This window comes from Equus caballus, chromosome 16, assembly GCF_041296265.1.
Source record: "Equus caballus isolate H_3958 breed thoroughbred chromosome 16, TB-T2T, whole genome shotgun sequence".
NCBI lineage: Eukaryota > Metazoa > Chordata > Mammalia > Perissodactyla > Equidae > Equus > Equus caballus.
The window spans coordinates 46,569,247-46,596,485 of record NC_091699.1 but is presented as its reverse complement, the minus strand read 5'-3'; the positions used below and the strand labels follow the sequence as shown (position 1 = coordinate 46,596,485).

Sequence of the window (27,239 nt, the reverse complement as noted above, 5' to 3'; positions counted from 1 at the left end):
AGCCCCTGGGGGCTGCTCAGGAATCTGCGTCTTTCGAGGTTCCTCAGGTGATTCTGACTGCGGGGAGGGTGGGGAAGTACCGATTTGGAGACGGGGCTTGGTTCTCAAACCTGTTGGTAGAGGAGTGAGCCTTGGATCCTTCTCAGCTCTTCCTGATCTTCAGTTCTCCGTGGCAGCCGAGGAAAATGTCGTTGAGTTTGCGTTGTTGCAAGAGGCTGAAGTTGAGCTTCCGAGGGAGCTGACGGTCCATCCTCGCTCTGGCTGCAGCCTCAGAGCTGCGCTGCCCCTCTCGGGGCCCTTTTGTACTGGACACTGCATCTTGCCAGACCGAGTCCTTGATGCTGGGGCTGTATTTGCTCATTTTTCTCCTTTGGCTTTTTGTCCATTTGTGGGGGTAGGTGAGTTATTCTCATATTATGTATAAACTGAATTTCAAGCAGATTAAAGAAATCAGCACTTTTTTTAAAAAAAGATAGCATAAAGTACTAAAAGACAAAATTAGGAGAATCTGTTTACCATCTTGGGATGGGGGAAGAGGCCCCAGAAATCATGAAGGAGAATAATCACAGATTAAACAGCAAAGACATGAAAAACCTCCCTCTGTTGGGAAAACCACTGTGGACTGTGCGCAAAGGTGAGGGCACGTGCTTGGGGAGAAGGTGTTTGCAGCACATAAACACCCGTTAGAATATCAATTATGTATAAAAGAGAAGAAAGAGACAAACAACCAGAGAAAAACAGGGAAAGGACACTGTCTCTCCGGCAGCCTGGTGCCATTGGAGTCCCATACCTGTGTGAGTGTCACGTCCTGGTGGCAGAGATGCTCCTGTGAGTTATGAAGGTGATTGTGCAGCCTCCATCTGCACCTGTTTACGAAAAGGCCTGTGAGCTGCCATCTGTCAGTTAGTTAAATATCTTACCTGCAGGATGTGGGGCTGAGGGCCTGGGGGCCTCTGGGGCCCTCCCAGCCCCACGATTGTACCACTTAAGTGCTGAGGCAATTGCTCTGTACACAGAAAGGCTGGCTTCAAGGCCAAGTGCTTGGGAGTGTGGCTCTGCTAGTGTGCAGCCATGTAAAATTGGAGCATTGCAGCAGTTCTGACTTCAGTTTGCTCTTCTGTGAAAAAGGGTGCAAAATAACATCAGAGTTTCGGGAGGATTGAATGAGCCAGTACATAGCAAGAGCTCAGGCCATTGTCCAGCGTGAACTAAGACCCCAGCACATTAGCTGTTAATACAACTGAAGGCTTGTACTCGTCATGCCTCCTTGCTCACATCATTCTTTTTTTTTTCTTTTTTTTTCCTTCTTTTTTTTTCAAAGATGATTAGCCCTGAGTTAACATCTGCTGCCAATCTTCTTCTTTTTGCTGAGGAAGACTGTCCCTGAGCTAACATCCGTGCCCATCTTCTTCTATTTTATGTGGGACGCCTGCCACACCATGGCTTGGCAAGCAGTACATATGTCCGCACGCAGGATCAGAACCGGCGAGCCCCGGCCGCCAAAGTGGAACGTGGGCGCTTAACCGCTGCCCCACCAGGCCAGCCTTTATCACATCATTCTGAAAGGAAATCCCTCCCTGCCCCTTCTCGTGACCCTGGGGCTGAGTGTTACTGTTGCAGGGCTTGCAGGGATGAGCAGGTGGAAGAGAACAAGTGTTCAGTCTCTGCTAAGACACCTTTGGATTATGAAAGAAAGTGGAAATGGCCACTCTTGGGGAGGGTTGGCTCTGGGAGGGGAGGTCCTTTATCCCACCAGGGTGATGGGAGCCTCTTTTCCAGAAGAAACAGGGACCTCCTCTGTTCCATGCCCTCTCCTCGGATCTCCTAGGGCTAGTCGTGGGAGCTCCTGGCTTCCTAGCCCGGTTCACTCTGCCAGTACCCTTGTGGGCTTGTCCTCTGTGCCCACCTCCTGGACCGAGTGCACCCAGCCAGTGCCCATGTGGGCTTAGAGTTGCAGCATTAGTCTGCTTTCCGTTTTTCTTTTGAGAAGACATTTAAAATGTCCATATAACTGGGAATATTTAGTCTCCTTTTCTAAGCACCTTGATTAGTTTTAGGTTTACTCTCTCCCTCATCTTGTTGAACTTTCTGAGAGCTGTCATTGCAGCAGCAGAGGAGGTAGATAGCAGGGATCGTGCACGTCCTGGTGACTGGGGGCAGGTGGACTTTCTGACTAGGGGTTTTGTTTTCCCTGCAGGAGATAAATGGTATCACTGCGGCACTGGCTGAGGAGCTTTTTGAAAAAGGTACGTGGCCAGGGCTCCTGAAACGCGGTGGGCAACTTGGCGCAACCTGTTAGGTGGCCAGAATTCCCGGGTGGCACTGAGCTCCATCTGTTGGGCTGTGCCAAGTAAGTCCCAGCCAGGCCCCACCTCCCTGGGGTTGCCCAAAGTCCTGAACCTGGTCCACAGTCAAATCTGCCCACCTTCTTAAAGGACCCTGCAGGATCTGTTCCACAGCCCTATGGTGGAGTTGTGGGAGGTGGGTGGCAGCTACTCTCTTGGACCTGGTTTGTCCTTACCTGGAAAGGTTCAGATGGCAGACAGAAACCGAACTTGGGTCATGGCCCTGCCAGAGAGCATGTAGCTAACATGTAATGAGTACTTCCTGTGGTCTGGCCTTGTGTGCGGCATCTGACTACTTTCCCCACAAGAGGTGCAGATGAGGACACTGAGGATGAGAGGCCCAGTAACCTGCTTGAGGGTACTTGACTAGAAGGGGCAGAGTCAGGGCCAAATACCTCTTTCTGGCTCAGAACCCCCGCCTGCTCTCAGGCCCTGCGCTGTGCTGGCATCTCAGGCCTACACCTAACCTCAAGGTGTCTGATCTTGGAGGTTGCAGCGTGGGTCTGTTATCCACAGTGCTGGCTCTCATCGGCTTTGTCTTGGTCCAGTGCCTTAGGTTTTGACTGAGCCTTGCCTCAGGGAAGCTCCCTGGCCACACATTCCCAGGACCCTTCCATCCTCCGTAGTCCCGTGTCCAGGGTCTGCCCTGTGCCCATTATGAGCTCAGGAGGGCAGCTGCTTCTGCGTGCTCAGGGCCGTGGCTTTGTCCTGACAAGGCGCAGTGCACGTGAGTGCTTACCAAATGCTTGTTAAACTGTTGGCAGAGTGGGCAGACGCCCTGGCTGCCTGCCTAAGCCGGGGCCGGGTGTTCACCCTGCGGGGCATGGCCATTGCAGGGGAACAGCTCCTGGGGGCCGGCCAGGTCTTCGTCATTGGGCCCCTGCAGCTATATGCGGTCACCGAGCAGCTGCAGCAGGGAAAGCCCACATGCGCCAGTGGGGACGCCAAGACTGACCTTGGGCACATCCTGGACTTCACCTGTCGCCTTAAGTACCTTAAGGTAAAGCTGAAGCCACTCATTTGTGGAGAGGCACTCAGTTGTGGTCACGCAGCCAAAGAACTCATTGGCTGGCAGTGCGTGTGAAGGAGACTGTGTGGGCCGTGGGGGAAAGGCCACCTTTGGTGTTCTTGGCACTGCACTTCTGGCTGTGAGCACCAGGGGGCAGTCGTGACCCAGTGTCCCCTTGCTTGAAGCTCTGCTTCAGCATGCTGCGTTGACCATAGAAGTGGTGAGTGGAGGTCATGCCCAGTCTGCCTCACATTGCCAAGCAAAGCTTCAAGTGCAGGTTGACAGCTGCTGCAGCACTGCCCCATGAACCCCTGTGAATGGGGGTGGTTGCAGCAGCATCCCTAATTCAAACCATATCTGTGGCCTCAGGTTTCTGGCACAGAAGGACCTTTTGGGACCAGCAACATTCAGGAGCAGCTCCTGCCTTTCGATTTGTCTATATTCAAGTCACTTCATCAGGTGGAGGTAAGGCCCAGGGCCCCCGGCGTGCAGGCGAAGCTGGACCCTCCACAGGCATCGTCTTGCTTCTGATTGTCTGTGACTGAGGAGTGGTTTTAATATCGGTGTCTGGACTTAATTGTGAGGCAGTGTTGCTTTCATATTTGACAGTATGTGGCAGAGTCCATCTTGGTAAGTCAGGCCCATCTGAAAGCAGAGAAAGAGGGGCGCCGGCTGCTCTTGGCTGGTGTGTGTGTCTCTGCCCCTCACATGGGCAGCATTTGGACAGAGTGGAGCACCCGAGCCTGGCTCCTCTGGGCCTCCTCATTCGAGGGTCAGGCAGATGAGCAGAGGGCTTTGGGAGTTCTCTACCCTCTGGTGTGCCCCCACCTGACAAGAAGTACTTTGCATTATTCACTATTGAACTGGGTTCACGATGCCAGTTTTGTTACCAATTTGAAAGTCTTTTAAAGCCTCTGTTTCTTGGGTGTGGTTTTTGTGTTCAGCCCTGTGCTGAGCCAGCCATGGTGTGCACTCCTTGACGAAATCTTCCCAACGGCCCTGTGAAGTGGGCGCTTTTGTTCCCACGTTACAGCTGAGTTAACTGAGGCTTAGGGAGGTAAGGAAGTTTGGACAGGATCACATAGTTAATAAGGGGAAAGCTGGGATCTGGATTCAACTGAGTCTGACTCCAGAGCCTCTGTTCCGTATTGGACTATTCAGCCTGCAACGTTCTGGGCTCGTCTCAGAGGCCTTGAGGACCACTTCCCTTGATGGGAACTTGTGGTGTGTGCCTCAGCCGGTGCAGGCCAAGGAAGGACTGGAGGCTAAGAGGAGCACCCCACTCAGCCCCGGCTCGGCTGGCTGAGGCTCTGCTGGCTGGGGTCTGGGGGGGTGGAGCTCGCAGGTGGCTTGAGGGGTCGTGTTTTGGCCTGTACCCTCCCTCCCACTGCAGGAGGGCCGAGGCCAGTGAAGGGCTTGGGGAGCAGGAGGGCCCACCACACTCGCTGTGTTGAGGAGGCCCCTTGCTCCCCATCTCTGGTTTCCATGGCTCATGCTTTCTATCCGCCTGCTAAGCCCCCTAGCAGCTCCTAGAAACAGAGAAAATGGAGTTCATTGTTCATTGTGAGTCTTACTAGATACTTCAGAGAATGTTTAGTTAGTGCTAAAAATTGGGAAAAAGAGAGACTTAGGGTTTGAGTAGCTTCTTGCCTCTAAGGATTCAGCTTTGCTGATGATTGTGCTCCTTTTGTGTATGGGTGACAAACACCCACTTCCTGGGACTTCTGACAGCAACAGTGCTGTTTCTGAGACACAGTTGTTTCTTGTTCCAGATAAGTCACTGTGATGCCAAGCACATCCGGGGGCTGGTCGTGTCAAAGCCCACCTTAGCCACCATGAGCGTCCGCTTCTCAGCAACTTCGATGAAGGTGAGCGCCACCTGTTTCCAGCCTGGGGACTGTCTGCGGGGCAGGGTCCTGTGCAGTAGTCCACCCACCAAGGGTAGGTGTGGACACTGATGTCTGTCAGAAACCAGAGGCTGGACCTTCCTCTGGGCCTGGGCAGCCACATACTCATGAGGGACCTCCTGGCATTTAGCCCCTGGGATGCGTTAGTCGACGTCTTCATCAAAAATCAATGCTATTAGGGGCCAGCCTGGTGGCACTGTGGTTAAGTTCACGTGTGCTCTGCTTCAGCAGCCCGGGGTTCACCAGTTCAGATCCTGGGTGCAGACATGGCACCGCTTGGCAAGCCATGCTGTGGTAGGTGTCCCACATATAAAGTAGAGGAAGATGGGCACAGATGTTAGCTCAGGGCCAGCCTTCCTCAGCAAAAAGAGGAGGATTGGCAGCAGTTAGCTCAGGGCTAATCTTCCTAAAGATAAAAATCAACGCTGTTAAACAAGATATTTTAAGGAACTGGGTCCCCTCCCCACATCCAAAAAAAGTCACCTTTTTTTTGTTTTTTTGTTTTTTGAGGAAGATTAGCCCTGAGCTAACATCTGCCAATCCTCCTCTTTCTGAGGAAGACTGGCCCTGAGCTAACATCCGTGCCCATCTTTCTCTACTTTATATGTGGGATGCCTACCACAGCATGGCTTGCCAAGTGGTGCCATGTCCACACCCAGGCGAACTGGCGAACCCAGGGCCACCGAGAAGCAGAATGTGCCCACTTAACTGCTGTGCCACCGGGCCGGCCGCAAGTCACCGGTTTTTGATGAACAGATTATTAAGCAGTGTCAAGTGACAGGATGTTTATCAGTTAGATGTAAATGTTTCTCTAAGCTAAAAAAGCCCTGGCTTAGCACTCATTTGTGTATTGTTCTCTGGACTTGAAGGAGACAGGTGAGGTTATGGATACAGTGGGCCCTGTTGTTTGTATGTGAGCAACAGAAATACTCGAATTGAGAATGTAAGAGGTTTCTTTTCTATTTAGTTTTTTATGGATTGCATCTTAGTAGTACTGAAATCCTTCAGGCGCAGAAAAAGCATAGAGGCTACTTTTACAACTCACAGTGTCTGATCCAGATTTGAGTTTGGTGAAACTTGAGGTTTACTGGCTGAAAGAAGGAGGCTTGTGTTGAGAGCAAGGGTGTCGGGCAACCTTGTCCTTCTCCGAGGCTCTCCCTGCCGCCTGGCTCAAGGGGCCTGAAATGATGCGTTGAGATAGGAGAGGTCTCGTGGGCATCAAAAGTCAAGGCCAGGAAGCCGGCCTCCCTCACCTTCAGTGGTGTCCCTGCGCTCCATGCTGCTGCCCTTGTCTCTGCATTGTTGGATTTCAGCCCTTTGAAGTAATATTAAAAGGGCCTGCTATCCGCAGTGGGGACCGCAGTGCCAGCTTGGAAAGCACAGTTGCCCGGAAACACTGAATTTTGACCCCTCAGCCTCTGAAATTTTATTTTATTTTATTTTTTATTTTTCCTTTTTCTCCCCAAAGCCCCCCGGTACATAGTTGTATATTTTTAGTTGTGGGTCCTTCTGGTTGTGGCATGTGGGACACCACCTCAGCATGGCTTGATGAGCGGTGCCATGTCTGTGCCTAGGATCCGAACCAGTGAAACCCTGGGTCCCCCGAAGTGGAGTGCGTGAACTTAACCACTCGGCCACGGGGCTGGCTCAGCCTCTGAAATATAAGCCACAAAAGTCGTCATCGGATAGCAAAAGACCCTTGTGGGCGTGAAAAGCATTTACTGCTGAAACAGAGCCAGAACATATTCCAAGCAGCTTTTGTATTGCTAAGCTTTTCAGTTATTTCACAATTGTTGGAACACATATGAACCAAAGTCCCAATTTAATGCAAGTTCACTTCCACATGCTAAATATGCTCAAGCCCTTCCTGAAATTTTGCAATGATTGTGCTCCCAGTGAGTGTTGCGTGAGGGCCCGAATGTGGTGCTCAACAGATGTTCTTACACAGGAAGTCCTTGTTCCTGAAGCCTCGGAATTTGATGAGTGGGAGCCAGAAGGCACAGCCCTGGAAGGCCCTGTGACTGCTGTCATCCCCACATGGCAAGCGCTGACCACTCTAGACCTGAGCCACAACAGCATCTCGGAGATTGATGAGTCTGTGGTATGCTCCCAGCAGTAGGCGCCAGGGGCTTTTCCGGCCTGACCAAACCCTGAGGTTGGGTATTTAACTTGGCTTTTTCTGGAAGGACCACAGAAATCCTGTATCCAGTGGTCTGTGCGTTGCCTGCAGTTTTTAAATTACTTTCAAAATGGGATTATTTAAAATAGGTATGGTAGTACTTAGAACCAAATGAAGCATGTTAATTGGATGTACATTTGATGTAATAGAAATACAATAAGCAATGAAATCTAATCCCAAGGAGTGGAGCAGAAAAATCACTCCACAGATCCCAGATGTGCCCATGTAAGAGTGACATCCAGATGGCATTTGGGCAATAGAAGTGTGATTCCTATGTTTGTGCTTCTCGGTGGGTGTGGGAAGGGTTGAAGAAGGACGGGTGGACTTCCTTCTCTGTCTGGGTCCTTGCCATTTGTCCCTTTCGTAAGCCAAGTGCTCTGTAAAGATAGTGGGACGTGCTCAGCACGGGAGGCCGTGTGTGTTCCTGTGGACGTGCTCGCTGGGGGGCCACCGGGAAGTGGCTCTGCCTGTGGCTCTGCAGGACAGCCGGCCCAGGAGTCCATGGTTAGGAGGGGGAATCCCAGGGTGTCTGTCCACTGCGTACAGGGGCCGCATAGGGTCCAGCCTCCTAGACTAATGTTGGGTGTTGTCTTTTCTTTCACAAGAAACTGATTCCAAAGATTGAGTTCCTTGATCTGAGTCACAATGGAGTGCTGGTCGTGGACAACCTGCAGGTAATTAGTGTCTTTGGAGACCGTCGCCACTTGCGGGCTTCTCACAGGGTCCCTGAAAGTTCAGGAGGCTGACTCACCCCTCAGAGTTTGGCCATCCCCTGGGGTTTTGTCTCACAGACTCACAAAAGGTGTCTGGGTGCACCAGAGGTTTGCAGGGGCAGAGGCTGCTGCCGTCCCTTTAGGGTCCCAACAATGCACTGAGCGATTATTACTCTGGTTCCAAAGGGTTAGAAAAGATGCCTAAGTACAAGTGGAGTGTGATGAAGATGATGCAGCTCCATCGTGAAGATGGCCAGCCTCGTTTTCACAGCTTGCACCTACCCTGAGGGCCACACTGCCTCTGGAGGGGGTGCCACTGGGCTGGGGCGTTTGCAGGGGAGAAGAGGGGCTTCCCTCCCATGTAACGGTCTGAGGGAATGGAGCCGACCTACGGAACTGGTCATTGTAGGTCGGAAGGCCCCTCGCACCATTAGCCTAGGTCCCCTTTCTTTGGAGCCTTGACCTGAACCACTTTACCGTCTTCTTGATGCTGCCGCAGCACCTGTACAACCTCGTGCACCTGGACCTGTCCTACAACAAACTCACCTCTTTGGACGGGGTTCACACCAAACTGGGGAACATCAAGACCCTGAACCTGGCAGGCAACCTCCTGGAGAGTCTGAGTGGTCTGCACAAGCTCTACTCCCTGGTCAACCTGGATCTCAGCAACAACAGAATCGAACAGGTGAGTCATGTCCCAGGAGGATCTCAGGGTTCTGGAATGACTATGCCTTGGTGTTTAACACTTTAAGGAAGAGTGGGAAGCTTCCTTTCATTTAAAAGAGGCCAGCAAACATATTGTCATGTTGCTGAAGTGTTAAAAAACGGACAAGGCGAGTGGAACTCGTGCCTTTGCAGATGGAGGAGGTCAGGAGCATAGGCAGCCTCCCGTGTCTGGAGCACGTGGCTCTGCTGAACAACCCTCTGAGCATCATCCCCGACTACCGGACCAAGGTGCTGGCTCAGTTTGGAGAGAGGGCCTCTGAGGTAAGCTGCCAGGGTTGCCAGGCTCAGCTCCCTCCAAGAGACTGTCCGTATCTTCACAGGCAGAGCCTGCCTACTGCAGAAGAATGTCCCCGCCCTGGAGGCCCTTTCAGTTCTGGGAAGTCTGCAACTTCCCCAGGAAAAGACTCCCTCCTCCTCCCACTGCTGTCCTGTTGGGGCTGCTAGCCGCCATGCTTCCCCCAGGAGGGCTCCCACGAACCAGCAGGCACAGACTGAGTGTAGAGGGACTATCTTGATCTTTCTTTTTTTTTAGGAAGATTAGCCCTGAGCTAACATCTGCCAATCCTCCTCTTTTTGCTGAGGAAGACTGGCCCTGAGCTGGCATCTGTGCCCATCTTCCTCTACTTTATATGTGAGACGCCTGCCACAGCACGGCTTGCAAAGCGGTGCCATGTCTGCACCCAGGATCTGAACTTCCGAACGGGCAAACCCCGGGCCACCAAGAAGTGGAACGTGCGAACTTAACTGCTGTGCCGCCGGGCCAGCCCTGTCTTGATCTTTCTAAAAAGTAGCATTGTTGGGGCCGGCCCGGTTAAGTTCGCACGTTCCGCTTCTCCGTGGCCTGGGATTTGCCGGTTCTGATCCTGGGTGTGGACATGGCACCGCTTCGCAAGCCGTGCTGTGGCAGGCATCCCACATATAAAGTAGAGGCAGATGGGCACAGATGTCAGCTCAGGGCCAGTCTTCCTCAGCAAAAAGAGGAGGATTGGCAAATGTTAGCTCAGGGCTAATCTTCCTTTAAAAAAAAAAAAAATTACATTGTTTATTATAGGCAAGGGTCAGAAATAAGATATTTAAAACTATCAAGTTTCCTGGACAACTTCTGGCTATAAAATCTGACTAGAAATCTAAAGGATTTGCCCACCTTTGCCAGTCTAGCCCAGCCTAGTATCTGCTGCCTGCGTGTGTCTAGCCACCTGCCACCATGCCAACCAAACAGGTACTGAGCCAGGTTCACCTGTCTCCTCAGCCTTGAGCAGGCATCTCCGCCATCCTCCCCAATCCCAGGACAGAACATACCTGGGGGTCTGTTTGCATCCTTCCCTCGCCTTACCTCACCTCCCCACCAATCTCCTTTGGGCCCCAAGTGCCCCTTTCTCCGTGCTGTCACCAAGACAGTGTTGACAGGACTTCCCCTCCCTGGCCCTAGACCTTGGGAGGCTCCCTCGCCACATGGGGCTGACCCTTGGGACCTTGCCTCATTGGACCACACTGCCACCCTGCACTGCCCACCAGCCCACAGCTCCCTCCTGCATTTGCAGATGGGGGTCCAGGCCTTCCCCTGGCTCTTTGCTGATCTGAGTTCTGCCATAACTGGGGGCTTAGTTCAAGTTACCACCTTCCCCTACTCTCAGCCACCCAGGAGGCCTTCCCAATGGACCCTACACCCCTGCCTCCCCTTCTTGGAGAGGACTCCCAGAGGTGGACCAGGCAGCATGGGACCTACCTGGGCTGCTGCGAGGAGCTTGCCCGTCACTTCGTGGGTCTGAGGAGCTCACCTCCCAGCAGGCAGAGCCTCCCAGGGCCTGGCCCTCACCTCACCAGGGCTCTTGCCATTCTGTTTCTGCCGTTCTTGCTGGCGCTTACACTGATGGCGATTTCTGGACTCTGTAGGTCTGTCTGGACAACACAGCAACCACAGAGAAGGAACTGGACACTGTGGAAGTGCTAAAAGCGATTCAGAAAGCCAAGGAGGTCAAGTCCAAACTGAACAACCCAGAGAAGAAGGTGGGTCTTTGTGTGGGAGGCGGGAGGAGCAGTGAGGAGCCTGCCGGGAAAGAGCTGGCTCGCGGTAGAACTGGGCCCAGGGAGTGCTCAGGTCCCCCGACTCCTGGCTGCACCCCTCCAAGGCTGCATGACCTTGGACAAGTGATGCCCTGTAGTGTTCTCATCTGCAAGATGGGGGCAGTGATAGTACCTGCCGCATGGTGTTGCTGAGAACTAGGCAAGACTGCCTTCACTATCACTGATGTTTGTGAGAACCACCAGGTTTCTCCCTCCTCACCCCTGGTGATATTCTGTTCTTCCTGATCTTTCTTTTCTCTCCCGCGCTGACTCGAGCACTCTTCTTCAGGTCGGTGAGGATTCTCGTCTCTCAGCTGCCCCCTGTGTCAGACCCAGCGGCTCCCCTCCCACCGTGGCTCCCACGTCTGCCTCCCTGCCCCAGCCCATCCTCTCCAACCAAGGTAATCGTGTATGTATCTTTTCTGCCAAGCAGAGCCACATGGGCCCTGCCTGGGTCCCCTGGATGGAGTCAGGGAGAGATGTTGGCACCTGCTCCTGACAGGGTTCAGACACAGGGAGGGTGTGGTGCTGTCTGGAGGCCAGCTCCTCTTGGGGTGGTACACATTGGGGGTACCTGGCCTGATTACAGCTCTGTCGTTTGCTTAGTGAGGACCCCCAATTTCTCTGACACCCACGTCCAGTTCCTCTAGGATACCCTAGGTGTGTAAACGGGCCCTGAGGCCCCTCTTGAACAGGCTCAGGGCTGCTGCTCATAAGGACCCTGCTCCCCCGTGGGGAATGTGGGTGGATTGGCTCCTCGTTAAGGGGAAGCCAGGCCTTATTAATTTCCTGAGTCGGGTGCCCTGATTCCTGCGTGGGGAGTTTTCTTTTATCATCGCCTCATCTCTGTGGCTCTCGTGGTATGAACCATCCCCAAACACTGTTTGTGGGGCCAAGATGGGCTGTCTGTGGACCCATGGAAGACCAATCCCTTTCACCTGCCCACTGTCTTAGCGTTTTCAAAGGGCTTTCACCTCTGAACCCAGGCATCCTCGGAGATGAGTGAGTGAAGCAGGTCCCATGAGAGTGTCTGCTGGCCCGGCCCCCACGGAAGAGGGGAGGGTGTGCCGTCCCGAGTGGAGTCGAGGCTCGGGACACACAGGAAAGAACGCCGCCCGCCCGCCCGCCCGGGCTCCTGGAGACGCAGAACTTGGTGTGAGGTCTTGGGAAAACAATTTGACCCTATGTTTCAAGAGCCAGAAAAATGTTCCTACCCCTTGACCTGGTGACCCCACTGGTGGGGACTTTATCTTAGTGGGATAAGATAACGGGAAGGAGGAGGTGAACTGCTCACTGCAGCATTATTTATGCTAGCAAAACATGGGACGTGACAAACACCAGCGGATGACACGGGGACTGAGCTGTGGTGCCACAACACTGCAGCCGTCACCGCAGAGAGGGAGACTGGGCAGGAAGAAGGGAGAAATGCTTACGTTAAGTCCAAAAGCCCGCCACAGGGCGGCGCACCCAGGTTTCAGCCGTGAGCTGTGAGTGAAGTTGTGGGAACGGCTGGTGATGGGAGGCGCCAGACTGACTGTCCATTTGCTTCTGTAACACTCTTGACTGAGAAATTTGGGGGTTATTTTCTTACATAAAAGGAGAAGGGGATTTGTATCGCCGTGAAGATGCTCCCCTGACCCTGTCTCCTGGCGCAGGCCCGAGCCCTCTCCAGGCCCTGCACCCGCAGCCCCGTGCTGCCCCGTCATGGCACTGTCGAGCCTGTGGAGGAGCTGCCTCACCTCACTTCTGGGAGACAAAGAGATGCCACTGGTCCTCGAGGCCAGGCCCCAGAGGGTCCTCAGTCAGCGTGTTGAATCACTGAGTGAGTGAGTGTGTGAGTGAACTGACCAGTGGAGAGCAAGCTGGTAAAGAGCAGGAGTGGGCGGGCTGAGCTAGCATCGCCCCAAGGCCACAGCTGCAGGCAGCCCCCACTTCAGTGGTGAAGCCTCCGTACCAGCCAGGCCCAGGCCTCAGCCCCCCTCCCTGCCCCCACTCCTGGGGACACAGCACACGGTGGCTCACCGTAGTCCGTCCGCCCTTTCCTGGCTACTGGACATTTTAGACGTTGTCTCCAGATTTGCACCTCTTATAAATAAAACTGCAGTGGATGTCTGTGTGTGCACATCTCTTTCCTTTTTATGAGAAACAACAAAGGTCGGGCCCCCGTCTAAGCACTCTCCTGGTGTCCCCTGTCCCATCCTCTGAGTGGCTGTTTCTGACCACTTATTTGTTCGGACTACTGTCCAGGAAGGAAGCAGAGAGACTGTCCCTATCCAGATTTCCTTGGCTCCACACAGGGCTGGGGATGTGGGGAGTGGCAAGAAAACTTTGCTTTTTTCTCGCTAATGTGAGAGAATCCACAGATGTTTGTGTTCAGCTGTGTGCTACTGGATCTTACCTGGATGGACAAGGATTTCTTCCGAGTGGGAGCGGCTTTGCTCCCAGCCTGGTTCTGTAGAAGTGAACATATTGTGGATAAACTGGGTGCTCAGGGGCCTGCCTGAAGGGGGCGCTGTCCAGTGAACACCAGGCCACTGTCATCCCAGGAGCTGTTAGCCAGCTTGTTGCAGCTCTGGAGGGTGTGACTGATAGTGGCTGATGTGCAAAATGCCAGGGTTGGTTCTCCAGCCAGGATTGGAGGCTGAGAGGAGGCCAGAGAGAAGTGGCTAGGAGCAGGCACCTGGGGGTCGGTCAGCTGAGTTTGCACTGCAACTTCCCTGGCTGTGTTCCCTCAGGCAACTTGTAGCCTCTCTGAAGCTCTGTTTTCTCGGCTGTAAAGTGGATACTCTCTACTTCATTGATTCTAAGATGCAGACATTCCCAGCTTGTGACTTCTCTGAAATTGAGATGCCTCTTTCAGTCAGTGGCGTCTTATAGTTGCTGTCATCCAGCTGGTATTCGTGATGGAGTCATGTGAAAACCTTCCCTGGACGCCTTCTGCTAAGACCAAGATGGCACCACCGCCCTGCATCTTAGACTCGATGAACTGTGGTAAATGACGAGAGCTGTGCGTGAGCTAATGCGGGCGAAGCGCTTAGCACTGCTCCTGGCTGGTCGGAAGTGGTCCGTGAGGGATTCCTCTTTCCGAGTCCTTGTTGGGGGCTTTCGAGCTGACCAGGACAGTGCCGTTGAGGAACTTGGAGCCTCTTGGGGAGCTGAGTTGTATGCCCAAGGGAGAACAGAGCAGAATGACTTGAGGACGTTTGTAGAAGGGAGAGGTATGTCTAGAGCAGACAGGGCTTTGCAGCAGAGGTTGTGTGTGAGGTGAGTCTCAAAGGATGAGGAGGATCCAAGCATGTGGGGGAGGAGAGAGCAGTGCGCTTCATGCATGGCTGTGTGCTGGCTGCCCTTCCTGCCTGTGCAAAGCCCCTGCTGAGGGCGCGTGTCTGGGCTTGAGCCATCTGCCTGCCTAACCCATGGGTACAGGACCTGGGCTGCATGAGTTGTCGTATCCCCTGGCAGCAGCTGAGCTGGATAAGGGTCTGTGACCTCTGGAGGAACTCTGAGGGCCCTGTGTCATTTCAGTGGGCCTTGGTGACTGGTGGTAAAGCCAGGCTGTGGAGGCAAGCCCTGGGCTCCTCTGGACCTCTGCAAAACTGGGGCTTGATGCCCAGTGTTCACCCACCTAGCCGCCTTCGGAAAAGGCCTTACCCTCCTCCAGTCTAGGAAACCTCTGGAGTGAAGTCATGGGCCCAGATGTGCTGTATTCATAAATCAGCCTGAGCAGGGTTTAAAAACACTGTTTCTGAGCTGCGTGAGTCAGAGTACACTGTCCATAGGAGGTGGCCCAGAAGGGTCAGCGAGGTGTGTCCTTCGGGAAGCAGGCCACAAGTGCCAGGCACGGGTTGTGCTCGCCAGCCCTGGAGAAAAATGGAGCCTGCAAGAAGGCCCAGCCTTCCGGTGAGGCGTCCTGTGCCCTCGTGTGTCTGCGAAGCTCCACAGAGATAACAGGTTGGCGGGGTGGGGCCACATTCAGGCATTTCCCCGGAAAGAGGCTCTAGGAGTGAACATGTTTAAGGCTCTTGATGGACATATTGCCAAACTGCTCTTCCGACGGGCGGGCCAGCTCACGGCCTGGTGCCCACCTCTGCCCAGTCGGGCCAAGTCTGGGCTGTGCAGGCAGTCTGACCTTTGCCAAAGTGAGAGACAAAATATGTCCTTTTCAATTGGCCCTTCTGTGATCACTTGTCGGGGGGAGCATTGTTTCATGTCGTATCCGTCGGTATTCTTTTGTGGAATGTCTGTCCATTCTTTGCTGTCTCCTAATCGGGTTTCCAACTTTCTTCCTCCATTTTTGTTATCTTTAAGAGCCTTTTATAAAGTCTTTGTCAAATATTGCAAGTACTTTTTTCTCATTTCATTTGATTTTGATTTATCTTACGTTTTTTTTTTTTACTTAAAGAAGGTTAGTTTTTATGTAATCAAACCTCAATTTCTTCATTTAGGTTTAGCCTTAGAAATTCTCTCCCTAACCTGAGATTGGATGAGCAGTCATTTGTTCTTTCTTTGAGTTATTTTAAGATTTCAGTTTTAACATTTTCTTGTGTAATCCATGTGACTGGGTTTGGGGGTCTGACTAGGCCCAGCCGTGCCAGTAACCCGAGGGCCCAGCCAGTCTGTTGAAAGGCCGCTCTCCCCGCCCCGCCTGCCCCACCCGCCCACCCCTGGTCTCTCCAGGAATCATGTTCGTGCAGGAGGAGGCCCTGGCCAGCAGCCTCTCATCCACTGACAGTCTGACTCCTGAGGACCGGCCCATTGCCCGGGGATGCTCTGATTCCCTGGAATCCATCCCTGCGGGACAGGTAACCCCCCCCCCTCCTGCTTCTGGGCATGGTTACCTCCATGGGTGACTCTTCCACCACGGCTGGCTGGAAGTAGGAGGTGGCCTGGCTGGAGTTGTGGCGAATGCTGCCAGCGCTTGGTGCTCTCTGCTTTGTGATTAGGGTCAGTGTTCAGCCTCCCTATCTCTCTGTCTCTGTCTGTCTGTCTCTCTCTCTTTGGATGGGAACAGATATTTCTCTCTCAGCCTTTCACTGGGCCCTCAGGGGCAAAGCCAGATGACCCTTAGGCCATGTGAGCAGACTGCCCTGGGGAAAGCAGTTCAGAAGGCTCTTGGGGGCTTGTTTGGGTTCCAAACCCGTCAAGAAGTCGTTCTCCCCTGCTGCCTGGCACCCCCAGGCCATTCTGCCTCTTCCCACGCGTTGCCCTGGTAGTCTGGGATGCACTGTGACTCCAGCACCTCCTCTGTCGCTGGTAAGGGTTCTGGAGCTTCTTCCTGTGCCCTGGGAAGAGAGAGGCGGAAGGCAAGTGTGGTGTGAGTGGCTTATTTGCCGTGTGTGTGGGAAGTGTGCTTGGTAGCTGGCCTCTCTCCAGCACCAACTCTCTGTTCAACAACACCGGGTCGTGTCTGTGTGATTCTGGGACAGTTTGCAGAGTTCTTGCTCTGTCCCAGCACTCCGCAGCACGCTCTCCCTTCACTCTCCCAAGGTCATGCAGTAGGAGGCTCCGAGCCCTGGGTCTTCTCCACTGTCCAAAGACCATTGGGAGGGCCTTACCAGGCACTTGCAGCCTCTGCTCATCGCATCCTCTGCTAGCCAGTTACCAAATTGGTAGATTGTCCATGTGGACCCTCCAGGGTGGCACAAGGAGCACTTGGATGCCAGACCCAGAGGCAGAGACTGAGCTGCAGGGCAGTGAGAGACTGGCTCAGGGATTGGGAGCGTGGGCTGGGGTCAGGCAGACATGCGTGGGAATCTCAGCCCTGCTGTGCACTGGCACGATAAATGGTGAGTCTCTCTGTCTCCGGGCCCCAGAGTCCACCGGAGTGGAGCGTCCCACAGGGCGGCGAGGGAGGGTGGGGAGCCTGGCTCAGGGTGGGGTCCAGTGCCCAGTAGATGCCAGGGAATGGTCGCAGCAGGCGGATGCTGACCGCGTTTCCTTCTCTGTCAGGCACCTTCCGAGGATTTAGGGGATGTGCCGGGAGCTGTTGGCGGTGCAAGGTAAGGAAGAGGCTGAGGAGGCGTTCTGGGCCTTCCACATACACTCAGCCGTGGGCTAGTGATGACCAATTGGATTTTGTTAATAGTCTGTTCACAGAAGTCCTTCAGAACTATTTCTGCCCTTAAACAAATAAACAGATGGGCTGGGCTCTGGGCTCTTTCCAAATTCTAATCCCTAAACGTTGCCTGACACATGTTCTCCGACAAGGCGTTAGCAGATCAAGGCCGGTTTGGTCCACAGCCTGTTTTGTGCTGCCTGTGAGCTCAGAATGATCGTTTTGTTCTTAAAGGGCTGTTAAAAAAGATGATGTGGATGTGGTGGTGCCCAGACCCTGCAGTGTTTACTCTCTGACCCTTTACAGGAGAGGTTTCCCAGCCCTGTTCTACATAAGACTTTTTCGTGAGGGCAGTAGTGGCCAAGAGGAGCTTGAATTTAAATATGAAGGTTCTAAGACCAGCCTAGCCCACTCTCTGGAGGCCACTGGGTGCCCCTGAAGGGGACTGTTGTCAACAAGTGAGCTCATGCCCTTGAGCGCTCACTGCCTGTGGGGCTCATGGCCAGCATCTGAAAGACTGAGCAGTTTTTTTAGGGCTTTTGTTGGGCAGCCTGTGTGGTGTGGGCAGGACTGCACTGGCTGCCTGTGGTCAGAGCCCTAGGAGTGTGGACTCATTAAACTGGGATCCCAGCCTTCCGGCACCTCAGCTCCCCACTGATGCTTGTTCTGGGAGCAGGCTCAGCTATTTAGGAGGCTTGGGAGACCCTCAGTGCAGCAACAGGCTCCAGGTGTGGGAGGTGTGGGTGTCACAGCCCAGCATGTCGCTGACCTGGCCTCTCCCCGCACAGCCCAGAGCAGGCAGAGCCAGAGGTCCAGGTCGTGCCTGGGTCTGGCCAGATCATCTTCCTGCCCTTCACCTGCATTGGCTACACGGCCACCAACCAGGACTTCATCCAGCGCCTCAGCACACTCATCCGTCAGGCCATCGAGCGGCAACTGCCTGCGTGGATTGAGGCTGCCAACCAGCGGGAGGAGGGCCAGGATGAGCAGGGCGAGGATGACGAGGAGGAGGAGGAAGAGGACATTGCTGAGAACCGCTACTTTGAAATGGGGCCCCCAGATGTGGAAGAAGAAGAAGAGGGTGGCCAAGGGGAGGAAGAGGAGGAGGAGGAGGAAGAGGAGGGTGAGGAGGAGCGCCTGGCCCTGGAGTGGGCCCTGGGCGCGGACGAGGACTTCCTGCTGGAGCACATCCGCATCCTCAAGGTGCTCTGGTGCTTCCTGATCCACGTGCAGGGCAGCATCCGTCAGTTCGCCGCCTGCCTCGTGCTCACTGACTTTGGCATCGCCGTCTTCGAGATCCCGCACCAGGAGTCGCGGGGCAGCAGCCAGCACATCCTCTCGTCTCTGCGCTTTGTCTTCTGCTTCCCACACGGCGACCTCACTGAGTTCGGCTTCCTCATGCCGGAGCTGTGTCTGGTGCTCAAGGTGCGGCACAGCGAGAACACGCTCTTCATCATCTCAGACGCCGCCAACCTCCACGAGTTCCACGCTGACCTGCGCTCGTGCTTCGCCCCACAGCACATGGCCATGCTGTGCAGCCCCGTGCTCTACGGCAGCCACACCAGCCTGCAGGAGTTCCTGCGCCAGCTGCTCACCTTCTACAAGGTGGCAGGCAGCTGCCAGGAGCGCAGCCAGGGCTGCTTCCCTGTCTACTTGGTCTACAGTGACAAGCGCATGGTGCAGACGGCCGCCGGGGACTACTCAGGCAACATCGAGTGGGCCAGCTGCACGCTCTGCTCGGCCGTGCGGCGCTCCTGCTGTGCGCCCTCTGAGGCTGTCAAGTCTGCCGCCATCCCGTACTGGCTGCTGCTCACGCCCCAGCACCTCAACGTTATCAAGGCCGACTTCAATCCCATGCCCAACCGTGGCACCCACAACTGTCGCAACCGCAACAGCTTCAAGCTCAGCCGTGTCCCGCTCTCCACTGTGCTCCTGGACCCCACACGCAGCTGCACCCAGCCTCGGGGTGCCTTTGCTGATGGCCACGTACTTGAGCTGCTTGTGGGCTACCGCTTTGTCACCGCCATTTTCGTGCTGCCCCATGAGAAGTTCCACTTCCTGCGCATCTACAACCAGCTGCGGGCCTCGCTGCAGGATCTGAAGACTGTGGTCATCGCCAAGACCCCTGCCACCGGGGGCAGATCCCAGAACCCTCTTGTGGATGGCCAGCCTGCCGAGGGCAGGGCCAGGTGAGACCAAACACAGGTTGAGGGGGCTGGTGTGTGCCCGGGGAGTTCATGGCATTATGACTGAGACCACTCACCCCAAATCAGATCTGTAGCACCTGCACACGTGAGTGGGCCCAGGGTGGGCCTGGCTCCTCAGCTCCTGACTCCCTCAGCATTGCCCTTGGCTCCCTCAGGCTTGGCTCTGGGCTGCTCCCTTTCTCCCAAGGCTTCAGAAGAGGCCCAGGAAAGCTGTCCTTTCACAAAGACAGGCTGGCCCAGTCCCTTGCCACTTAGGGTCCTGCATGGCTGGGACCCTGCGCTCCTGCCACCAATGCAAGACAGGCCCAGGGGCTGACCCCGCCTTGCCTTGCCATCTCTGCTGTGCTCCACTGGGCCCAAGCACAGTCTCTAGGCATCACCCACTGCCCCTTTTCCCCCAGGGGCTCACAGTCCTGTGGTGGCTCTGGACTGGGGGCCTGTTGCTGGCACCACCCGCCTCTGACCCCTAGCTCCAGGCCTTACTCTATTGGTGAGCCCCACCCCCTTCTCATGGAAGAACAGGGTTACTGAGGGGCCTTTTCTTTGCGTGTAATTTTATGAGTGTTTTCCAAAGGAACCTGTTGGCCGAGAGCAGCAGCGTCTGAGTGTATGAGCTGGGTGTTCACCTCATTCCAAACTCCTTTCCTTCTGGGGGGAGAGTGAGGTAGAGAGAAGGAAGAGGTAGCAGCTCTGTCCTGTTCTTCCTTGCTCTCCTCTCTTCCTCACTCTGCTCCTGCCCGCCCCCCGGCTCCCTCCTCGGGTTTCCCTCAGGGCCACGATCACACCCACACTCATCCCCAGAGGGACCTTGTGCCCTTGTGGGTGCTGCTTTCTCCTGTCCCTGCCCCCAGCTTCATATATGCTGGGGCTTCCCACACCTGCACATGGAAGCCCTTCCTTTGTTGGTGCTTCTGTCCCCTGAGAGACAGTCTCGCTCACTTTCTCTTTCGTCCTGGTGGACAGTGGAATCCTGTCCCCACCCCAGCATCTCCTGGGGCCTGCCTTCTCACTCCAACCCAGCTCCCAAAGGGCTTCCAGCCTCTTGCTGGATGAATAAGCACCTCTCATGCCCAGCTCAAGTCCCAAGCCTGCCGCAGAGACCCCTGATGCCTCCAGATGGTGGGGAACAGCTTGTGCCCAAGATGGCGCTGTGTGACCATCTTCCCGTATCCCTGTCCCTGTGCTGAGGCTTCAAGTGATGACACTTTGTCTCCATTTCCTTGCCACCCCCAAGCCTTGCTGGGACCTGCCCACAGCGGGGACTGTGTGCAGAAAGCATGTGCCCTGCTTTACCGTAGCAGACATTCTCTGGCCCAGGACAGGAGGAGGACAGCCCAGAGGCTTCTTGGGGCATTTGGCCCAGTGCAAGATCTGGACTCAAGGGGTTTCTCTCAGCGGCTGGACTGTCCAGTAGACAGGACTCTCCCTCTGCAGGCAGGGGCATGTAGGCTGGTTGCAGGGCCCCTAGCCTCCATGAGCTTTAAGGGTTCTGAGCATTGTTGCATCTTGTGCTTGGAACAGACCAGTGAAACCAGTGTGGCCGTGTACAGTGGTGGCTGGGTGGGGTGAGGGCCTGGGCCACCTCAGGAGGACCAAAAGGCAAACCAAAGGGCAGTTAGAGTTTTTGGCCCTCACCTCTGTGTGTACTCAGGTCCCAGCCCTGGGCACCTAGGTTTGTGCTCTGGCCTCTGGAGTGGCATTTCTTTTCTTTTTTTTTTTTCCTTTGGTGAGGAAGATTAGGTGTGAGCTAACATCTGTGCCTGTCTTCCTCTATTTTGTATGTGGGATGCCTCCACGGCATGGCTGATGAGTGAAGTAGGTCCACGCCTGGGATCTGAACCTGTGAACCAGGGCTGCCAAAGTAGAGCGCATGGAACTTTAACTGCTTGGCCACAGGACCAGCCCCTGGAGTGGCATTTCTGATACTTCTACCACCTTCTCAAAATGAGTTTTCAGTCCATGGGCCATATGTATCTGGCTGTCCCAGCCCTGGTGTGCCAGATGACCTGCCTGCCCCCATCTGCCCATCTCCATCCCAAGAGAAAGGACCTGGGCCCTTTCCCTCTGCTCTTTTATGTTCCCGTAGGGAACTTGATGATGAAATCCCCAGGTGACCCCTGAGGTGGCGTGTGATGCACATGTCCCCCTCACGCTCTGAGGTTGCACGTGTATTGTGAGTCTCCATTTGGGAGATTCACCACATACTAACATGGTGTTTCTTGGGGGCATTGGGAGATGCAGCAATGACCAGCGTCCCCAGGAGGCCCCGGCAGAGGCTCTAGCACCAGGTCCAGCTCCCGTGGAGGCATCAGCCCTGGCCCCAGCCCCAGTGGAAGTCCCAGCTCCAGCCTTGGCAGAGGCCCCAGGCCCAGCAAAGACCCCCGCAGAGGCCCCAGCAGAGGCCTTGGCCCCAGAGGAGACCCCAGCAGAGACTCCAGTGGAGGCCCCGCCCCCAGTAGAGGCCCCAGTACAAGCTGAGCTGCCGGCCCAGTACCCAAGCGAGCACCTGATCCAGTCTGCCTCGGAGGAGAATCAGATCCCTTCACACCTGCCCGCCTGCCCATCACTGCAGCACATTGCCAGCCTGCGGGGGAGCACCATCGTCGAGTTCTTCCACAGCAGCATTGCTGAGGTATTGCCTGGGCACTGGTCTCGCTGGCTGGCACTCGGATGGAGGAGGGTGGCACGGTCAGTCCTGGGGGCTGTGGCAGGGCTCACCTGGGGTCAGCCTCAGGTTCTTGGACTTCACTGTGCTGGCTTTTCCCCCAGCTTCCACTGTCCACAGTGTTGAGGACCTGGGTCAGGAGGTCTTCTGGTTGTCCTCTGTGTTACCACCTCCTACTGTGGCCACTCCTAGCCTCGGGCCCCAGGCAGACCCCACCGCACACCCATCTCCCGCCCCTCACTTCCTCTCTGCCTGAGTTAAGATATGACGAAGGTTCTGGGTCTCCCATCCAAGCTGTGGGTGTGTCACCAGGGCAGCAGGGCTGATGGGTGGGTGCCCTACCCAGAGGTCTGTTTTCAGGCACAGTCTGGAAGAGAAGGTGTGTGCCCTGCCCATACCTGCCCTGCTGCAGGCCCAAACCCAGCCCCTCTGTGTCCAGGTTGAAAACGAGGAACTGAGGCACCTCATGTGGTCCTCAGTGGTGTTCTACCAGACCCCGGGGCTGGAGGTGACTGCCTGCGTGCTGCTCTCCACCAAGGCCGTGTACTTCGTGCTGCACGACGGTCTCCGCCGCTACTTCTCCGAGCCACTGCAGGGTAGGCACTGAGGCCTGCTGGTACCCAGGAGCTCAGAGCATTTGCCCAAGGAGACGGCCTGCGCTCCATCTCTAGAGCCAACTGGGTGGCCTCAGGTAGCAGCGACTCCACTGCATTGGGCCAAGAATCCCCTGTCTGAGGAAGAGCAGTGGTAATGGCACTTGCCTCCCGGAGCTATGGTGAGGGACCTAGGGCCAAGCGTGAAAGCCCAGGAACTGGCTGTGACAAGGAGGGTTGGGCAGCCTCTGCTCTTTGCAACCTCACTGGGAGCCTTAGCCAATGGCCTGTTGTTGGGCTTCTGGTGACCTCTGAGCCAGGCAAGGGTCAGATCCTAGAATGCATTGCTCTAAGGCCTTGTGTGTATAGAGGCAATGGTGGCTCCTCGCAAGGCCTCAACAGGCCAGGCTGGCCAAGGGGACCCATTCCTATTGGCCACAGCTGTGCACCTGGGACCCTCATGCTTGCCTGGCACAGCCACCGCCATGCTCAGTCCCTTTCTCTCCACAGATTTCTGGCATCAGAAAAACACTGACTACAACAACAGTCCCTTCCACATCTCTCAGTGTTTTGTTTTAAAACTCAGCGACCTGCAGGCAGTCAATGTTGGGCTTTTTGACCAGTATTTCCGGCTGACGGGTGAGTGACCACTGCCTTGTTCTATTTTGGGTGAAGGCCAGCGTCACTAGTGGGCTTCCACCTTCCACATGTGGGTGCGTTATCACAGCCAGAGTTATCTCTGCTCGCGAGATGCCTCAGCGGGGCGAGCGGAAGCCGTTTCAGGAACTGCTGAGAGTGCAGAATCACCCCGGGCCTGGGGCGGGCGGCGGGGGCAGCGGCAGCGAAGGGCCAGCCGGGCGGGCAGAGCCGGCCCTGGCCTTATGGGCAGGATGTTTCTGACTCACACTTCCTGAAGAGAGAAAGCCAAGCTCTTTCCCTAATGCCTCTGTATCCCCTTCCAGAAAAATGTCACAGCCCTTCCGGCCAGAGAAATGGCCGTCTTCCCAGGCCCCTGATGCTTTCCCACGTGGGCCTGGCTCTGTGGTCCTCAGGTTCAGGCTGACCTGCTGGAGAGTAGGCATGGCTCCAGGGGCGGGGACGAGGACGGGCTAGTGGCGACCTGCAACCCTGACCAACCTCTTCTCCCTCAGGCTCCTCTCCAGTACAGGTGGTTACCTGCTTGACGCGGGACAGCTATCTGACACACTGCTTCCTCCAGCACCTCATGGCTGTGCTCTCCTCTCTGGAACGCACGCCCTCACCTGAGCCTGTTGACAAAGACTTCTACTCCGAGTTTGGGAACAAGACCACAGGTACCCCCACCCAGCTCAGGCTGCAGACAGGCCACCTGGGCTGACGTTGTGGGCCTCCTCACCAATCCCAAGGGCTGCAGCAGGCCCCAGGGCACCTCTCTGTGTCCCAGAACCCTCTCTGCCTCTGTCTCACTTTTTCTCTTTTCTCGCTTAGCCTCTGGGGGTTTTACGTGGGCTTTTGCATGGCAGAGTCTCCATCCCACCCAAACCCTCAACCATCTGGCAGACGCATCTCAAGTGTCACCTCTGCTCTGGGCTGCTGGCCTGTGGGTCTCCGCGCAGGCACGGGGCCTAGAGTGCTCTCTCTCACCTCTGACAGCAGCTCATGTTGCTGTCTCTGGGTGGCTTGGGGCCTTTGGTGCTCCCAGCCCCACCGCAGGCCATTGCAGGCTCCAGCCCTGGTGGGCGTCTCTCTTTGCAGGGAAGATGGAGAACTATGAGCTGATCCACTCAAGCCGCGTCAAGTTCACCTACCCCAGCGAAGAGGAGATTGGGGACCTGACATTTATCGTGGCCCAGAAGATGGCTGACCCAGAGAAGGCACCGGCCCTCAGCATCCTGCTGTACATACAGGCCTTCCAGGTGGGCACGCCACCACCTGGGCGCTGCAGGGGCATGCTGCGCCCCAAAACGCTCCTGCTCACCAGTGCCGAGATCTTTCTCCTGGACGAGGACTTTGTCCATTACCCACTGCCTGAGTTCGCCAAAGAGCCACCACAGAGGGACCGGTACCGGCTGGACGACGGCCGCCGTGTCCGGGACCTGGACCGCGTGCTCATGGGCTACCAGACCTACCCACAGGCTCTTACCCTTGTTTTTGATGACGTACAGGGCCAGGACCTCATGGGCAATGTCACCCTGGACCACTTTGGGGAGGTGCCAGGTGGCCCGGCCAGAGCTGGCCAGGGCCGTGAGGTCCAGTGGCAGGTGTTTGTCCCCAGTGCCGAGAGCCGCGAGAAGCTCATCTCATTGTTGGCCCGCCAGTGGGAGGCCCTGTGTGGCCGGGAGCTGCCTGTTGAGCTCACCGGCTAGCCCGGGGTGCAGCCAGCCCTCGCCCTCCATGTCCAGCCTGGCATCCACGCAGGGCGGGAGCAGGCTTTCTCTGTTCTTTTTAAAGTAATTTCCCCTCTCTTTTGGTACCTTCATCTGAGTGTCCTCCCAGAGAATGTGAACATACGTGTTCAGTTGATTCTTTCTAATCCTGGGAGTGACAGCACCAGCCCCTCCAGGGCCTCCATGTGCTGTCAGCCTCTCGTGGTATGTTGCCTGCCCTGGTGCGACATGGCCAGGCACACCAGTGTTGTGTCTTTTGTCATGAGACCGTTGTTAACATGTGGCACTGTGGGTCTGATTTACTCTGTTACGCGTCCTTTCCTGAAACGTGGAGTCTAGTCTTGTGGATGTAGCTGTCATTGTGGGCATTTGCTGCTAATCGTGAAGCTGGCAGCAAAATGCACATTAGAAGCTCCCACCCTGTGCAGTTTTCCAAAGTGGGGGCCTCTCCTGGTCCAGACAAATGGGAGAGCACAGTGGGGGCAGGAGGCCCCCAGGCCTTGGGGCTGAGAGGGGTGGGGGCAGGGGACCTAGAGCTGCCAGCACCAAGTGTGATTCCTGTTGCCTATTTTCTCTATTCCAATAAAGCAAAGTTTGACACAGTCTGGGTCTTTTATTTCAAGGGTCACTGGGGTCCCAGTAGGGCACTGGCCCAGGGCATGGTTGGCCTGAGAGAGAGAGGGTGCCCTAGAGATGCAGGAAGTTGAGATGTTCGGAGAAAGGGAGGAGGCAGGAGGGCATGAAAGGCAAAGGGAGCAGCTGTCCCAGGGCCAGATGTTTGTGGGTGACACTGGAGCCTGGGACGGGGAGGTGCGAGGGCACCTTTGGACAGGGCCGTGCTTGGCTGTGGCTAAACCATGAGCCTCAGTACACGAGAAGAGAGTGAAACTCCACAGGGCACCCCTGGCAAGCTGGCCAGCTGGCTCACTGCCCTTCTGCCTCCTACTAGTCTGGACTGTCACACTCAGATCCAGCTCCACCTGAAGCTACAGCCTGTGGTGAGGGTAGGGCCTAGCATCTGGGATCGCTTCTTGTGTGGGGTTTGGTGGGGGGGTGAATCTCACCAAGATGGCCCAAGGAGGAAGGCCTATGGGGAGGTGGCCCCGTTCCCCCTCTGTGTCTGCATTCACCTTCTCAGAGACATGGGTTGCCTCAGGGAGCCCTGCCCAGGTAGGACCTGGAACTTCCTGGGGACTCAGCCCTCATGCCCCACCCTTCCTCACACCATTCCCACCCCCAGAGTAGGGCCCTTGAGCCCCACTCCCTCATCTGTCTCAGCCTCCCTCTCTCATCCAGGCCCAGTCAGGAGCCTCAGCCCAAGGCCACGGGGTCATTGGCAGGATTTGTGGGGAGGTGGGTAGAGTGGCCAACCCGGCTCCCAGGCCTGCTGCTTCTCAGTTTTCCTTCTGCGCCAGCGGAGTGGAATCCTCACCTGGAGGACCTGTCGCCCTCAGGAAGTCTGTGAGGAGAGCCACCAAGGTGGGAGTCTCCCTACTTAAAAACCGCCCCCCCCCACCGCCACCAGATCTCAAACACCAGCTCCAGGGCCCCTCCAGCTGGTGGGGGGAGGAGCCAGGTGACAAGAGGTCCTCCAATGAGGTCTTTATCAAAGGCCTTTATAAACAGCCACCTGCCTCTCTCCATCTCAGTTACGTCATCTGTAAACAGGCTGATGTTGACCAGAGGCAGGGTCCACATGCCCAGGCCTGGCACACAGAAGCCTCACCACCTGGGTTACTGTTCCAGATCCTGCAGCCCGATGTGTGACAGCCGACCTCAGCTTGGGTCCATGAGGACAGGACCTATGGTGGGGGACTCTGCAGGGAGCAGACCTGGGACTGTGGATCTTAACACTGATGAGCTGAACAACCTTAGGTGAGTTACCCAGCCCCTCGGAGCTTCAGTTTTCCCCCCAGTAATAGGAGGATAATGAAAGTAACTGCCTTCATTCATTCACTCATTCCTCAAATCAGTATTGAGCATCTACTATGTGAACCAGCCAGACACCGTCCCTGCTCCCCTATAGCTGACATTCTGGTGGGGGACAGAAAATGAACTAAATAAACCAGTGTCAGCTGGTGGCTGGTGCTACAAGGAAATGAAGGCTGGTGACCTTTGACCTGAGGCGACCTTGTGGTGAGTCTGTGTGAGAGGATCTCGGGTAACAGCAGCACCACAGGAGCTCGCTTCCCATGGTTAAGGAGTAGAAAGGTCCACATGGCTGGAGCAGTGAGGAGGTGGACAGGCGACAAGGTCAGAGAGGCCCGTGGCCTGGCATGGAGAGGGGTTTGGCGTGTGGTGGGAAGCCTCGGTGCCTGGGCTGCTGAGTGGAGGACGGATCGAGGAGGGAGGGGCACTGGCAGCAGGGAGACCACTGAGGAGGCCCCACTGGTGGAGAAGGGGGGTGCAG

General features: G+C 55.6%; 1 protein-coding gene across 9 annotated transcripts in view; it reads left to right on the top strand.

Moving 5' to 3' along the window:
- NISCH (nischarin) overlaps positions 1-25,432 on the top strand; it is a 34,739-nt gene extending 9,307 nt beyond the window's left edge. For 2 of the 9 annotated variants that reach the window (XM_005600581.4, XM_070237445.1), the window contains 18 exons: positions 2,198-2,246; positions 3,182-3,345; positions 3,724-3,819; positions 5,127-5,222; positions 7,210-7,362; positions 8,046-8,114; positions 8,653-8,838; positions 9,012-9,140; positions 10,773-10,886; positions 11,233-11,344; positions 15,621-15,745; positions 16,893-16,942; positions 17,787-19,187; positions 21,447-21,837; positions 22,310-22,466; positions 22,974-23,102; positions 23,615-23,776; positions 24,198-25,432. In XM_005600581.4, the coding sequence (XP_005600638.3) occupies positions 2,198-2,246; positions 3,182-3,345; positions 3,724-3,819; positions 5,127-5,222; positions 7,210-7,362; positions 8,046-8,114; positions 8,653-8,838; positions 9,012-9,140; positions 10,773-10,886; positions 11,233-11,344; positions 15,621-15,745; positions 16,893-16,942; positions 17,787-19,187; positions 21,447-21,837; positions 22,310-22,466; positions 22,974-23,102; positions 23,615-23,776; positions 24,198-24,808 (4,194 nt within the window). In that variant the 3' untranslated portion in view covers positions 24,809-25,432. Of the gene's footprint in view, positions 1-2,197; positions 2,247-3,181; positions 3,346-3,723; positions 3,820-5,126; positions 5,223-7,209; positions 7,363-8,045; positions 8,115-8,652; positions 8,839-9,011; positions 9,141-10,772; positions 10,887-11,232; positions 11,353-11,929; positions 13,056-15,620; positions 15,746-16,892; positions 16,943-17,786; positions 19,188-21,440; positions 21,838-22,309; positions 22,467-22,973; positions 23,103-23,614; positions 23,777-24,197 lie in introns of those variants that run through there. The other 7 variants (XM_023620313.2, XM_070237444.1, XM_070237448.1 and 4 more) reach the window with 6 other exon arrangements.
- The last annotated feature ends 1,807 nt before the right edge of the window (positions 25,433-27,239 follow it).